We start from the raw sequence: 13,428 nt of genomic DNA, 5'->3' as shown, positions 1-13,428 counted from the left end.
GGTCGTACTGATGGTGAGTTGACGCTGATCTTATATTCAGTAGTTCTTCTCGACTGTATGTAATGAAACCTAAGATGACCTGGGGTACTAATGTAAGAAATAACACGTAAAAAAACAAAAAACTGCATAGTTTCCTAGGAACGCGAAGCGAGGCGGCCATCTCAGTCGGCGCCGGAAGATTGTCCCATTAACATCACACACATTAGCAAATTTACTTCATTTCAAGCTTCACATTTCTCTAGTATAGGCTACTTATTGTAATGAATGATATCAGCAAAATGCCTGCGATAAGTGGTCGGTGTCGATAGTTTTCAGTTTATCCCAGTTTTACTGGAAGTCCAGAGTCAGAGGAGAGGGTGTAGGAGGCTGAGGGGGAAGTGTTGCTGCTTGAAATAGTTCCACAGACCTGCATATTACTGTATGTAGTATGCTCTCCTGAATGAAGGGCTGTAAGAATGTGTGGCTTCACAACGCCATCCTACTGAACTGGTTTAAAGTCACCATTAGGAGAGAGATGCACGTATGCTGTTCACTCTGTCAGCTCTGCCAGCTCTGCCCCCATCCACCTCTGGACAGCACACCAGGTCCAGGTCAAACCCAGACTACCTCAGGTCAGGGGAGGCTCATATCAGATAGTTAATAGAATGTCTTCTCTAACTGCTGATGTAAACTCAGCAAAAAAAAGAAACGTCCCTTTTTCAGGACCCTGTCAAAGATAATTTGTTAAAATCCAAGTAACTTCACAGATATTCATTGTAAAGGGTTTAAACACTGTTTCCCATGCTCTTTCAATGAACCATAAACAATTAATGGACATGCACCTGTGGAACGGTCGTTAAGACACTAACAGCTTACAGACGATAGGCAATTAAGGTCACAGTTATGAAAACTTAGGACACTAAAGAGGCCTTTCTACTGACTCTGAAAAACACCAAAATAATGATGCCCAGGGTCCCTGCTCATCTGCGTGAACGTGCCTTAGGCATGCTGCAAGGAGGCATGAGGACTGCTGATGTGACCAGGGCAATAAATTGCAATGTCCGTACTGTGAGACGCCTAAGTGAGCGCTACAGGGAGACGGGACGGACAGCTGATCATCCTCGCAGTGGCAGACCACGTGTAACAACACCTGCACAGGATCGGTACATCTAAACATCACACCTGCGGGACAGGTACAGGATGGCAACAACAACTGCCCAAGTTACACCAGGAACGCGCAATCCCTCCATCAGTGCTCAGACTGTTCGCAATAGACTGAGAGAGGCTGGACTGAGGGCACAAACCCACCGTCGCTGGACCAGACAGGACTGGCAAAAAGTGCTCTTCACTGACGAGTCGCGGTTTTGTCTCACCAAGGATGATGGTCGGATTTGCGTTTTTCATCAAAGGAATGAATGTTACACCGAGGCCTGTACACTGGAGCGAGATCGATTTGGAGGTGGAGGGTCCGTCATGATCTTGGGCGGTGTGTCACAGCATCATTGGACTGAGCTTGTTGTCATTGCAGGCAATCTCAACGCTGTGCGTTACAGGGAAGACATCTTCCCTCATGTGGTACCCTTCCTGTAGGCTCATCCTGACATGACCCTCCAGCATGACAAGAATGAACCTCGAGCAATACTGCTCGTTCTGTGCGTGATTTCATGCAAGACAGGAATGTCAGTGTTCTGTCATGGCCAGCGAAGAGCCTTGATCTCAATTCCATTGAGCACGTCTGGGACCTGTTGGATTGGAGGGTGAGGACTAGGGCCATTCCTCCCAGAAATGTCCGGGAACATGCAGGTGCCTTGTACTCTTTCTCCTTCTTACCCTCCCTCTATCTTTTTCTCTAGCTGTTAATTTCCTAAGGCCAGATCAGTGTAATTAAGGAGGATGGCGGAAGAGTGGGGTAACATCTCACAGCAAGAACTGGCAAATCTGGTGCAGTCCATGAGGAGGAGATGTACTTAATGCAGCTGGTGGTCACACCATATACTGACTGTTACTTTTGATTTTGAACCCCCCCCCCTTTTTGTTCAGGGACACATTATTCCATTTCTGTTAGTCACATGTCTGTGGAACTTGTTCAGTTTATGTCTCAGTTGTTGAATTTGTGTTCATACAAATATTTACACATGTTAAGTTTGCTGAAAATAAACGCAGTTGACTGTGAGAGGACATTTATTTTTTTGCTGAGTTTATTACCATATCCTTTTCAGTTCAGTCAGTCAGTTTGTTGGTCGGTCTGCACAGTATGTTCTGGCACATTCCTGTTAGTGCAAAACAATAGACAGACAGGGAAATGTTGCATTTGCTGGAGTAGATGGCATCCAATGCAAAAGTTCCAGGCCTGCAGAACAGAAATGAGTCCCTGATCTATCCAGTTCCAATGGACGGGATCTGATTGATTGGCAGCAAGGGAGAGAGGAGGTGAAAGAGGGGAGGTGAAAGCATGCAGAATGCTGGCAGGGCTGATTACTAGTGAGGTCTGTACTGAGGATAGAGGAGTGGTTTGAAAAGCTGGGTGCTCTGCACTTCCTGTCTCTTCAGAGAGCTGCTCTCTCTCTCTCTCTCAATGTGCCCTACTTCCTCGCTGGAGGAGTAGACTTCGCCTAATGAAAAACATGTCATTAACTCGTGCAGAAGGGCCGAAGAAACGCGGTTAACATTCCAGAGAACAACAGAGTAAAAAAAAAAAAAAGGACTAAAACCTCACTTAAGATTGCAATGCTCCAAAGTATTGTTTTGTTTCCTAATTTGGTCGCTCATATTTTCAAAATGTTTTGGCTTGAGACCCAAGATATGAATGGCTGCCTTCCCAATTTCGTGATGACAATGGCACGCTGTTTGCATGTTATTGTAACTTTTTTTCCTGGCCCCAATGAAGCTAATCTCATCCTCTCCTGCCGACACAGTCCACATTTATCCTTCTTGAAAAAGCATTGTCAGCATAAAGGTGACAGCAGTCAAGTCAATCTTTATTTAAAGTACATTATCACAAGCACAGCAAAGGATGGGTACAGATATTGATGGGGCCCCCCAGTGAAACTGAACCTAAACTCCCTATCAACCACTGAACACTTTTCCACCCCCTGTAGTTTTATCAATCTTTTACTATTTTTATTATGTTTCCAGGGGACCATAATTTTTATGCACATTTACGTTTCGTGCCATTGATGGCATGCAAAAGAGTAATTGGTGTTGGAGATATATTTCAGCGATTCTAGATTGCCAAGCTGCATACAGCGGTTTAGAATATTCAGGAAAAACAACCCTGTAGGCGTTATTTTGAAACAACAACAGTATACAGTCGCTACCACAAAGTCCAACCAAGCTGAAAAAAAAGAAGAACTAACTGTATGCATCTACAAAAATATTCATCCACTCTAGGGACAGGTTTTTTTCGCTGGAGGTTATTGGACAAGGGTGACTTGTTTTTTGACTGGAAAATTCACCACAGATAAACATTTTTATAGTTTCAATAGACATCTGAACATAGTGGACTGGGACATAACAATGAGAATAATAATGTGCTGACCTAAGTCCATGCGTACAAAAAAAGTAAATACTCGATAACTCTGATTTAACTTTCCCATTTTCTCCTGTAGATCAAGAAAGCCTACCGACAGAAAGCCTTGACATGCCATCCAGACAAGAACCCAGACAACCCAAAAGCAGGTTAGTGAAAAAGACATGGCACAAGTAAAGCCACCAGCCACATCCATGATTCTGACCAGACGCACATTGAGAGAATATCGTGTGTTCAGTGTCTTGTATTACTCGGAGGTTAAGATGGATATTCATGTCCTGTGTGCAGTGTCCCTGTCAGCAGGGACCATGCTGAAGTCTCCTTTTAAAGCCTCACCCTAAAGGTGTCAGCAAGCTTCATTTCGGCTGGTGCCTAGCCAAGCTCAGCAAACCGAATGACTCGTTTCCTTGCAGACTCCCTTAAAACACCTTGCCTTGAAAAATGAGAAAAAAGTGGCAATAATAACGTTTGTCCAGTTTGACACCGTAGCCAGTATACACTTCCTCATAATAGTCAGAATTAATAACTCAATAAATCTGTTATTAATCTTGACGTTTTTTTGCTGAGGAGATCTTGGTCGCGCAATTTTGCATCCGACTAAGGATGTTTGGTCCAATATTTCTCAAGTGAAAAAATGTGCATGAAGATGAGTTGTCTCTTGTTGAATGACAACAAAGACTTAATTGAAGAATCCCTACCTTTTGACCAATCGCCGATAAGGGGGCTTAAACTTCGGCTACCGACCTTGGCTTAGCACAATAAAAAATGTATTGTGCCCGAACGGCTGAAAAACCCTTTGTCGAAGTCCAAAACTAACAAAAACCACAAAATGTTGTCATAATATACAGTGCCTTCAGAAAGTATTCAGACAACCTTTTCCACATTTTGTTAGGTTACAGCTTATTCTAAAATGGATTAAATTGTGTTTTCCCCTCATCAATCTACACACAATATCACATAATGACAAAGAACATATATATATTTTTGAAATATTTTCTAATTTATTAAAAATAAAAACTGAAATATCACATTTACATAATTATTCAGACCCTTTTACTCAGTACATTTGTATGCACCTTTGGCAGCAATTACAGCCTTCTCTTCTTCTTGGGTATGACACTACAATCTTGGCTCACCTGTATTTGGGGAGTTTCACCCATTCTTTGCTCCACAGCTATTTTCTGGTCTTTCCAGAGATGTTCGATCGGGTTTGAGTCCGGACTCAAGGACATGCAGAGACTTGTCCTGAAGCCACTCCTGCTTTGTCTTGGCTGTGTGCTTAGGGTCGTTGTCCTGTTGGAAGGTGAACCTTCGCCCCAGTCTGATGTCCTGAGCACTCTGGAGCATGTGTTCATCAAGGATCTCTCTGTACTTTGCTCCGTTCATCTTTCCCTTGATCCTGACTAGTCTCCCATTCCCTGCTGCTGAAAAATATCCCCAAAACATGATGCTGCAACCGACCATTCTTTACCGTAGGGATGGTGTCAAATTTCCTCTAGACGTGACGCTTGGCATTCAGGCCAATAGTTACATCTTGGTTTCATCAGACCAGAGAATCTTGTTTCTCATGGTCTGAGTGTCTTTATGTGACTTTTGTTAAACCCCAAGCGAGCAGTCATGTGCCTTCTACTGAGGAGTAGCTTCCATCTGGCCACTCTAACATAAAGGCCTGATTGGTGGAGTGCTGCAGAGATGGTTGTCCTTCTGGAAGGTTCTCCCATCTCCACAGAGGAACTCTTGAGATCTGTCAGAGTGACCATCAGGTACTTGTTCACCTCCCTGACCAAGGCCCTTCTCCTCCGATTGCTCAGTTTGGCCGGGAGACCAGCTCTAGGAAGAGTCTTGGTGGTTCCAAACTTCTTCCATTTTAAGAATGATTGAGGCTACTGTGTTCTTGGGGACATTCAATGATGCAGACAATTTTTGGTACCCTACCCCAGATCTGTGCCTCAACATGATCTTGTCTCTGAGCTCTACGGACAATTCCTTCGACCTCATGGCTTGGTTTTTGCTCTGACATGTACTGTCAAATGTGGGACCTTATATAGGCAGCCTTTTCTAAATCATGTCCAATTAATTGAATTTACCACAGTTGGACTCCCAAGTTGTAGAAACATCTCAAAGATGATCAATGGAAACAGGATGCATCTGAGCTCTACAGACCGGCTAAGCAGAGCAGAGCCTTCCCTCAAGCCCTCCAGCTACCTGGGCCAGTCCCAGCCAGACAGTATGACCAGTATGTTTGGGACAATATCCAATATCGCGATACTCGTTAGTTTTGTGACAAGGAAACAAAACACTTCGGATTTAACTTTTTTTTAGAAAAACAGCCCTAAAAAACAGCCCTAATGTTGGAAATGTCCCAGCCCTAATGACCACCGTTTCCCCAGTCAACCCCCTGGCCCATCGCGGCCTGTCACCAACAAACATGTCAACAATCAGTTTTGGAAATTTCTATATAATTCTATGTCAGGTGAAAAAAGAAAGGCACCCTGGAAAAGGCCCATTTGTGAGGCATGTTTTCAAGTGAGGTTTGTGCAGTTGCTGGATGCCTTTTAACTCTTCCTGATTTAAGTAATAAACGGGAAACAATGGGGTAATAGGGGACTGAGTGGCATAAAATCGTTTTCACAGAAATGAAAAGTAGATGGTGAGGAATATGCACTTTCACATCACATGCAGTGATTTATCCACTCACATGAGAGGGTAAGAGCCCTGAGACTATAGCCCGAAGTGGGATGGCGGGGGGTGTTGAGGTGAGGTGGGGGTCATCTTCCATCCCCACCCTTATATATGCACCCTCTGTGCTGTGACAGTCTGAGCTGCACAGGCCAATGATTCAGCTAGCTCTATTCCATGTGCGTAGGTAAGTTGACCCGTCCACTTGCCACTTTCCTCACAGGGAGTAAAAGTATATGCCTGTTAGATAGAAGAAGAAAAAACTCCCATAAGTGAGTGATTAAGCTGGAGCAGTAGAGTGCGGTAATGGGGCCGGTTATGGGCTGGGGGTTTGCGGTTCTGAGTCTGGGGCTGGAAGGTTGGATAGAGGCGAGCACCGGAGGTTTGCGTGGTACTCTTGATTGGCCCCGTGTCCCCTTAGGGCTCCCTAATGGGAGATGGATTGAGAGGCCCGGGTGGGTTTGTGGGAAAAGTGCGGGTGAATCATTAGAGGAACCCGATTTCGTGAGACTCCAGGCACATTTTATTACAGGAAATGTCTCCGTTTATCTCAGCCCCGGGTCCCGCGTTGGCACAGAGACACCACACAGAGCACACGCTGGCTTGTTTCTTAACCCGGCCTCGTCCTTTCCTCCACACTCCACCAAGTCTCTCCCCCCTCTCCCCTCCTCTGACCTCCCCCTGCGTGTTAGCACCTCACTAAGATATCATTACCTTGTATTGTTAGCCTTTGTTCCATTTGGTTGTTGTTTTTAAAGCTAACATTCTACACATACACTACAGTCCCCTCGATCACATCTTACCTTTAAGTCCTCACTGAGCAGGAATATGAGATTGTATATGTTTCTATGTACAGGTAACTGACAAAATAAAGGAAACACCAAAAGTGTTTATATAGGGTGTTGTGCCACCACATGCTGCCAGACCACATTCATGGGTGCCTTGGCGTAGATTCTACAAGTGTCTGGAACTCTTTTGGAGGGATGCGACAATTTTTTCCACGAGAAATTCCATAATTTGGTGTTTTGTTGATGGTGATGGAAAATGCTGTCCCAGGCGCTGCTTCAGAATCTCCCATCACACACACACACTTTCATCCCCCTATGCTCATTTGAGACCCCTCTTTCAAAGTCACTGAGCTCTCTTTTTCTATCCAGTAATGGGTAACTAGCCATTTTTATACATTACCCTAAGCATGATGGGATGTTAATTACTTAATTCATTCAGAAACCACACCTGTGTGGAAGCACATGCTTTTACTCATTTACTCAAGTGTTTCTTTTATTTTGGCAGTTATCTGTATGTACAGCGCAGTATGTGTAAATGAACATAGAAAGCAAAACAATCACTTATAAAAAGCCCGGCTAAAAAGGTGGCTTTTCGAAAGTGATTTATGACAGTGTCCTTGGTGTTTCCTCCCCAGCTGATCTCTTCCACCAGCTGTCCCAGGCCCTAGAGGTGCTGACTGATGCTGCTGCCAGGGTAAGACTTCTGTCCTTTCTGTCTGACACACACACCATCCATACCATCACCAGACCCTCTTTCTCTCTTCTCTCCAACTGTTCATCACATCAAACTGTCCTCCTCTCCTCTGTGTCAGGCTGCTTACGATAAGATATGTGCTGCCAAGAAACAAGCGGAGGAGAGAAACAACAAGCTAGATGCTAAGAGGAAGAAGATCAAGCTAGGTGAGCCCTCAGACCTGTGCCTACTACAACTCAACAACTCTTCCCCTAAAAACACAAGACTGGCTATCAGGATGATGCTAACTGTGTGTGTGTGTGTGTGTGTGTGTGTGCGTGCACGCGTATGTGTTACTGTGTGTGTACGATTTTCACAGACTTGGAGGCCAGGGAACGCCAGGCAGAGGCACATAGTGCAGAGCAGTTCCAAAACACCAGAACACTAGAGGAGGAGGTAAGAAAGACGCAACTTCACAGCATTCTAGTTTCCTACTCTGACCCCAGAACAGATCATTCAGGCACGGTTCACTTTCAATGTCAATCCCTCAACCAGACACATGAGCCTAGAGCAGTGAGGTGGATAAAACCATTCCAGGCATCCTGGAGAATGGATAAAGTAGAACGGATGCTTAGCTCACCCTAACTCCAAAACGCTGCACCACACACAGTCAGCCCTAGAGTACAACTGTTCCAATCACTGGCTTAGTGAAGGTAAGACATACACAGCCACCTCTACTCTCCTCGACCCTCTCACACAGCCACCTCTACTCTCCTCGACCCTCTCACACAGCCACCTCTACTCTCCTCGACCCTCTCACACAGCCACCTCTACTCTCCTCGACCCTCTCACACAGCCACCTCTACTTTCCTCGACCCTCTCCACAGCCACCTCTACTCTCCTCGACCCTCTCACACAGCCACCTCTACTCTCCTCGACCCACACAGCCACCTCTACTCTCCTCGACCCTCTCACAGCCACCTCTCCTCGACCCTCTCACACAGCCACCTCTACTTTCCTCGACCCTCTCACACAGCCACCTCTACTCTCCTCGACCCTCTCACACAGCCACCTCTACTCTCCTCGACCCTCTCACACAGCCACCTCTACTCTCCTCGACCCTCTCACACAGCCACCCCTACTCTCCTCGACCCTCTCACACAGCCACCCCTACTCTCCTCGACCCTCTCACACAGCCACCTTTACTCTCCTCGACCCTCTCACACAGCCACCCCTACTCTCCTCGACCCTCTCACACAGCCACCTCTACTCTCCTCGACCCTCTCACACAGCCACCTCTACTCTCCTCGACCCTCTCACACAGCCACCTCTACTTTCCTCGACCCTCTCACACAGCCACCTCTACTCTCCTCGACCCTCTCACACAGCCACCTCTACTCTCCTCGACCCTCTCACACAGCCACCTCTACTCTCCTCGACCCTCTCACACAGCCACCTCTACTCCACCTCTCTCCTCGACCCTCTCACACAGCCACCTCTACTCTCCTCGACCCTCTCACACAGCCACCTCTACTCTCCTCGACCCTCTCACAATGCCACCACTACTCTCCTCGACCCTCTCACACTGCCACCTCTACTCTCCTCGACCCTCTCACACCCTCTCCACCTCTACTCTCCTCGACCCTCTCACACTGCCACCTCTACTCTCCTCGGCCCTCTCACACAGCCACCTCTACTCTCCTCGACCCTCTCACACAGCCACCTCTACTTTCCTCGACCCTCTCACACAGCCACCTCTACTCTCCTCGACCCTCTCACACAGCCACCTCTACTCTCCTCGACCCTCTCACACAGCCACCTCTACTCTCCTCGACCCTCTCACACAGCCACCTCTACTCTCCTCGACCCTCTCACACAGCCACCTCTACTCTCCTCGACCCTCTCACACAGCCACCTCTACTCTCCTCGACCCTCTCACAATGCCACCACTACTCTCCTCGACCCTCTCACACTGCCACCTCTACTCTCCTCGACCCTCTCACACTGCCACCTCTACTCTCCTCGACCCTCTCACACTGCCACCTCTACTCTCCTCGACCCTTACACCCTCTCACACAGCCACCTCTACTCTCCTCGACCCTCTCACATTGCCACCACTACTCTCCTCGACCCTCTCACACTGCCACCTCTACTCTCCTCGGCCCTCAGACCCTCTCACACAGCCACCTCTACTCTCCTCGACCCTCTCACACAGCCACCTCTACTCTCCTCGACCCTCTCACATTGCCACCACTACTCTCCTCGACCCTCTCACACAGCCACCTCTACTCTCCTCGGCCCTCATACCCTCTCACACAGCCACCTCTACCCTCCTCGGCCCTCACACCACCACCTCTACTCTCCTCGACCCGTCTCAACCCTCAATTGATTAACCTTTTATAACGCACGCTTTCACAGGTTTCCCTTGATTGACCTTGAAATTCACTAAAGATTCGAGCAAATAACGGCCAAATCGGAAAGATAGGTAGGAGCAAACCCATGTAATGCTTTGTAGGTTAGCAGTAAAACCTTGAAATCAGCCCTTGCCTTAACAGGAAGCCAGTGTAGAGAGGCTAGCACTTGAGTAATATGATCAAATTTTTGTTGGTTCTAGATTCATTGCCATATCATTATTGATACACTTTGCTTGTGAAGTCAATGATAAATAAAATGTTTGGGATGCTTTTCATTTGAGTCATGATGACTTGCACTCAACCTGTTAAATGCATGCAATTATGGACCATGTGTTGTGACTGACTGAGTGTGATCACCAGTAGGTGGCAGTATTCTATTCTAACTATAGTAATGAACTAGTGGTACTGCACATTGGCTGGTGTTACTGCAGTTCATATGGTCGTGGATTACTGTCCAACCAAGTGAAAGACCACGATCCTTAATAGGCATAGTAAAAGCGCTGATTCATTATGATTTAAAGGACAAAATTGATCCTAGATCACTACTCCTACTCTGAGACACTTTGTGAATACTGGCCCAGAACCTATCCTTGAGAGAAGGATGTTCCTTGTTGTTAACCATGAGGTAATTGTCCTGTCAGATTGCCCGTCTGCGAGAGGAGGGCTCCAGGCAGCTGCAGGAGGAACAGAGGCTGATCAAAGAACAGATCCAGATGGAGAGAGAAGCACAGCTCCACCACACAGGCACAGCAGACTACACAGCCACAGGTACACTACTCAACCACACCAGTCACTCAACATCGCAGTACATTTTACTACCTTGTTACCCACAGAGTTTGGATTACAATGTTCATTCTACTTCTATGGCTGGCACACTTACCACATAACCGTGTAACCGACGGTTATGGACGAAGACTGTCATGAAAATAAAATAACTATCATAAAATGATCAAATCAATATTTTTGTAACGAATAGCTGACTGAAGACGGGACGGCCGAGCATTCGTGCCGTTGAGTCCGTTTCTGGAATAACACTCTTAACAACATGATGAAACTTTGTTGCTCCTTGCTGAAACAAGCAAGGTGTTGTAGCACATGATTAATACAATGGGTTTGGAACCTCTCACCCTGGCAAGGGCCACCCACCAAAAAAGGCATTCCGTGACTAGGGCTGTTTCGGTGACCGTATTACTGACACACCGGAGGTCACAAGTCATGAAGGCAGTCAAATTCCACATGACTGTTTAGTCACGGTAATTAGGCTTCTCCAAGCTCTGATTCTGCTGCTGGTCATTAGTAGCCTACCAAACTTGCTAACTGCTTGGTACTCAGCACTCTATTGTCCCTCTAATCATTCTGACATCAACCCAAATGTAATCTGAAATCTAATCAAACACTTCATGAGACCCCATGACCTCATATTGCACAACATTTCTATAGGCTGTGTAATTGTGGGAGAAAACGGCGTGATGGCTGCTAATAAAAAAACGAGGATCCCATCAGCTTTCTATATGCTAGGCCTACTATATTTATTTCTCAACTTTCCTAATATTAAGCACATTGCTTATATTTACAACATGAGTACAGCCTACCTGGTTGGCAGGAAAATAAACCACTTGGAAAAGCTTCCTCCACTCACTATTTAAGTGCATAGATGACATATTTCTTCCCCGCTGCCCCTGTTTCGATACAGGTGCATGATAATGGTCTATTCTAAATCAAAACAAATGTCACACATATATATTGTTTAGTATATGTGAAGACCAGATTAAATCAAGAATAGTCTGATGGGTGACAGTAATAGCCTATTACTTGTGAATTATATATTATCACTTGTGAATGATGCCCAGCATAAGAAACAAAGCCTTTTTTCCCTCTTTTTTTCTCCCCCCGAATAGTAGTCGCACATCTCATGGAGCCTAGCCCATTTTCAAGTTTGGGGAAGATCATTTTCACCATAAATGTTCCTTTTATAATAAAAGCATTACATGCATAATTGCATTTCTGGTCACTTTTGATAATGGTGTGTTCCGGTAATGGAACATTCCCGCTTATAGCCTACTACCATGTGTGCATTGCTGCGCTTATAGTGTGAAGAAATAGCCTAATAGTTTATCAACATTTTATGATAAACGTTCTGACCGGTTTCATCAACCACATTGCATGAAAAGGTTTTTGTTGATGCTAGTGGTTGTATTAATTTGGGATCTATCACATCCCACAACTGTCCTAGACTATGTTTGGAATATTTATTTCTTGCACAAAATAGAATAGGTAAACTTCTGTACTATGGGGGATTGTAGATTGACATAGGCTAGTGCTTTTGCTGTTCTTTAGGCCTACTCATCTTGTTGACTGACAAAAAGTAAATGTGGACAGTTCTTCCAATATCTTCAATATGCACCTCAGAATTGGATAAAGACGTGTGAAGTTGCATCCCGGATGTGTCGGTCTTCACTTGTAGCCGATGAGAGAGACCCGATCACGTAACAGCCGTGTGAGTGAGAGACGTTTCTGATTGTGCAGCACACTCAGGGAAAAGGGCAAAATGCAGCACTCCGGGCCGCAAAAGGCATGGATTCTTTTACGGTGCATTACGGCCACAAAGGGGATGCCGCCTTGAAATGATCAAGTGTTTGTCAAGTTGAATGAGAGACTATTGGAGTGTGTACAGCCTGCGCAAGAAACAAAGCAGAGCTCATGCCTTTTCAAGCAACTTTTTTTCAAAATGTTTTTAATATTTGAACGGGGTTAAAAAAAAAAGGCCCGGGTTAAACAAATAAGAAAAGGCCCCGGTTAAACAAATAAGAAAAGGCCCGGGTTAAACAAATAAGAAAAGGCCCCGGTTAAACAAATAAGAAAAGGCCCGGGTTAAACAAATAAGAAAAGGCCCCGGTTAAACAAATAAGAAAAGGCCCGGGTTAAACAAATAAGAAAAGGCCCGGGTTAAACAAATAAGAAAAGGCCCGGGTTAAACAAATAAGAAAAGGCCCGGGTTAAACAAATAAGAAAAGGCCCCGAAAAGTTAAACAAATAAGAAAAGGCCCGGTTAAACAAATAAGAAAAGGCCCGGGTTAAACAAATAAGAAAAGGCCCGGGTTAAACAAATAAGAAAAGGCCCGGGTTAAACAAATAAGAAAAGGCCGGGTTAAACAAATAAGAAAAGGCCCGGGTTAAACAAATAAGAAAAGGCCCGGTTAAACAAATAAGAAAAGGCCCGGGTTAAACAAATAAGAAAAGGCCCGGGTTAAACAAATAAGAAAAGGCCGGGTTAAACAAATAAGAAAAGGCCCGGGTTAAACAAATAAGAAAAGGCCCGGGTTAAACAAATAAGAAAAGGCCCGGGTTAAACAAATAAGAAAAGGC

At 45.5% G+C, this 13,428-nt stretch overlaps 1 protein-coding gene across 2 annotated transcripts in view; it reads left to right on the top strand.

The window, feature by feature from the left end:
• The window catches only part of LOC115146254 (dnaJ homolog subfamily C member 17-like), a 59,934-nt gene that overhangs the window by 18,954 nt on the left and 27,552 nt on the right, over positions 1 to 13,428 (top strand). For both annotated transcript variants that reach the window (XR_003866111.2, XM_029688230.2), the window contains exons 2-6: positions 3,588 to 3,657; positions 7,611 to 7,669; positions 7,788 to 7,875; positions 8,028 to 8,104; positions 10,704 to 10,830. Coding sequence is in view for 1 of the 2 variants with exons in the window: in XM_029688230.2 (XP_029544090.1) it covers positions 3,588 to 3,657; positions 7,611 to 7,669; positions 7,788 to 7,875; positions 8,028 to 8,104; positions 10,704 to 10,830 (421 nt within the window). In the remaining variant the exon portion in view is untranslated. The remainder of the gene's footprint in view (positions 1 to 3,587; positions 3,658 to 7,610; positions 7,670 to 7,787; positions 7,876 to 8,027; positions 8,105 to 10,703; positions 10,831 to 13,428) is intronic.

The sequence above is a fragment of the Oncorhynchus nerka genome, linkage group LG18 (assembly GCF_034236695.1).
Source record: "Oncorhynchus nerka isolate Pitt River linkage group LG18, Oner_Uvic_2.0, whole genome shotgun sequence".
Classification (NCBI taxonomy): Eukaryota; Metazoa; Chordata; class Actinopteri; order Salmoniformes; family Salmonidae; genus Oncorhynchus; species Oncorhynchus nerka.
The sequence above is the reverse complement of the archived record's forward strand: the minus strand, read 5'-3'. Positions and strand labels throughout refer to the sequence as shown.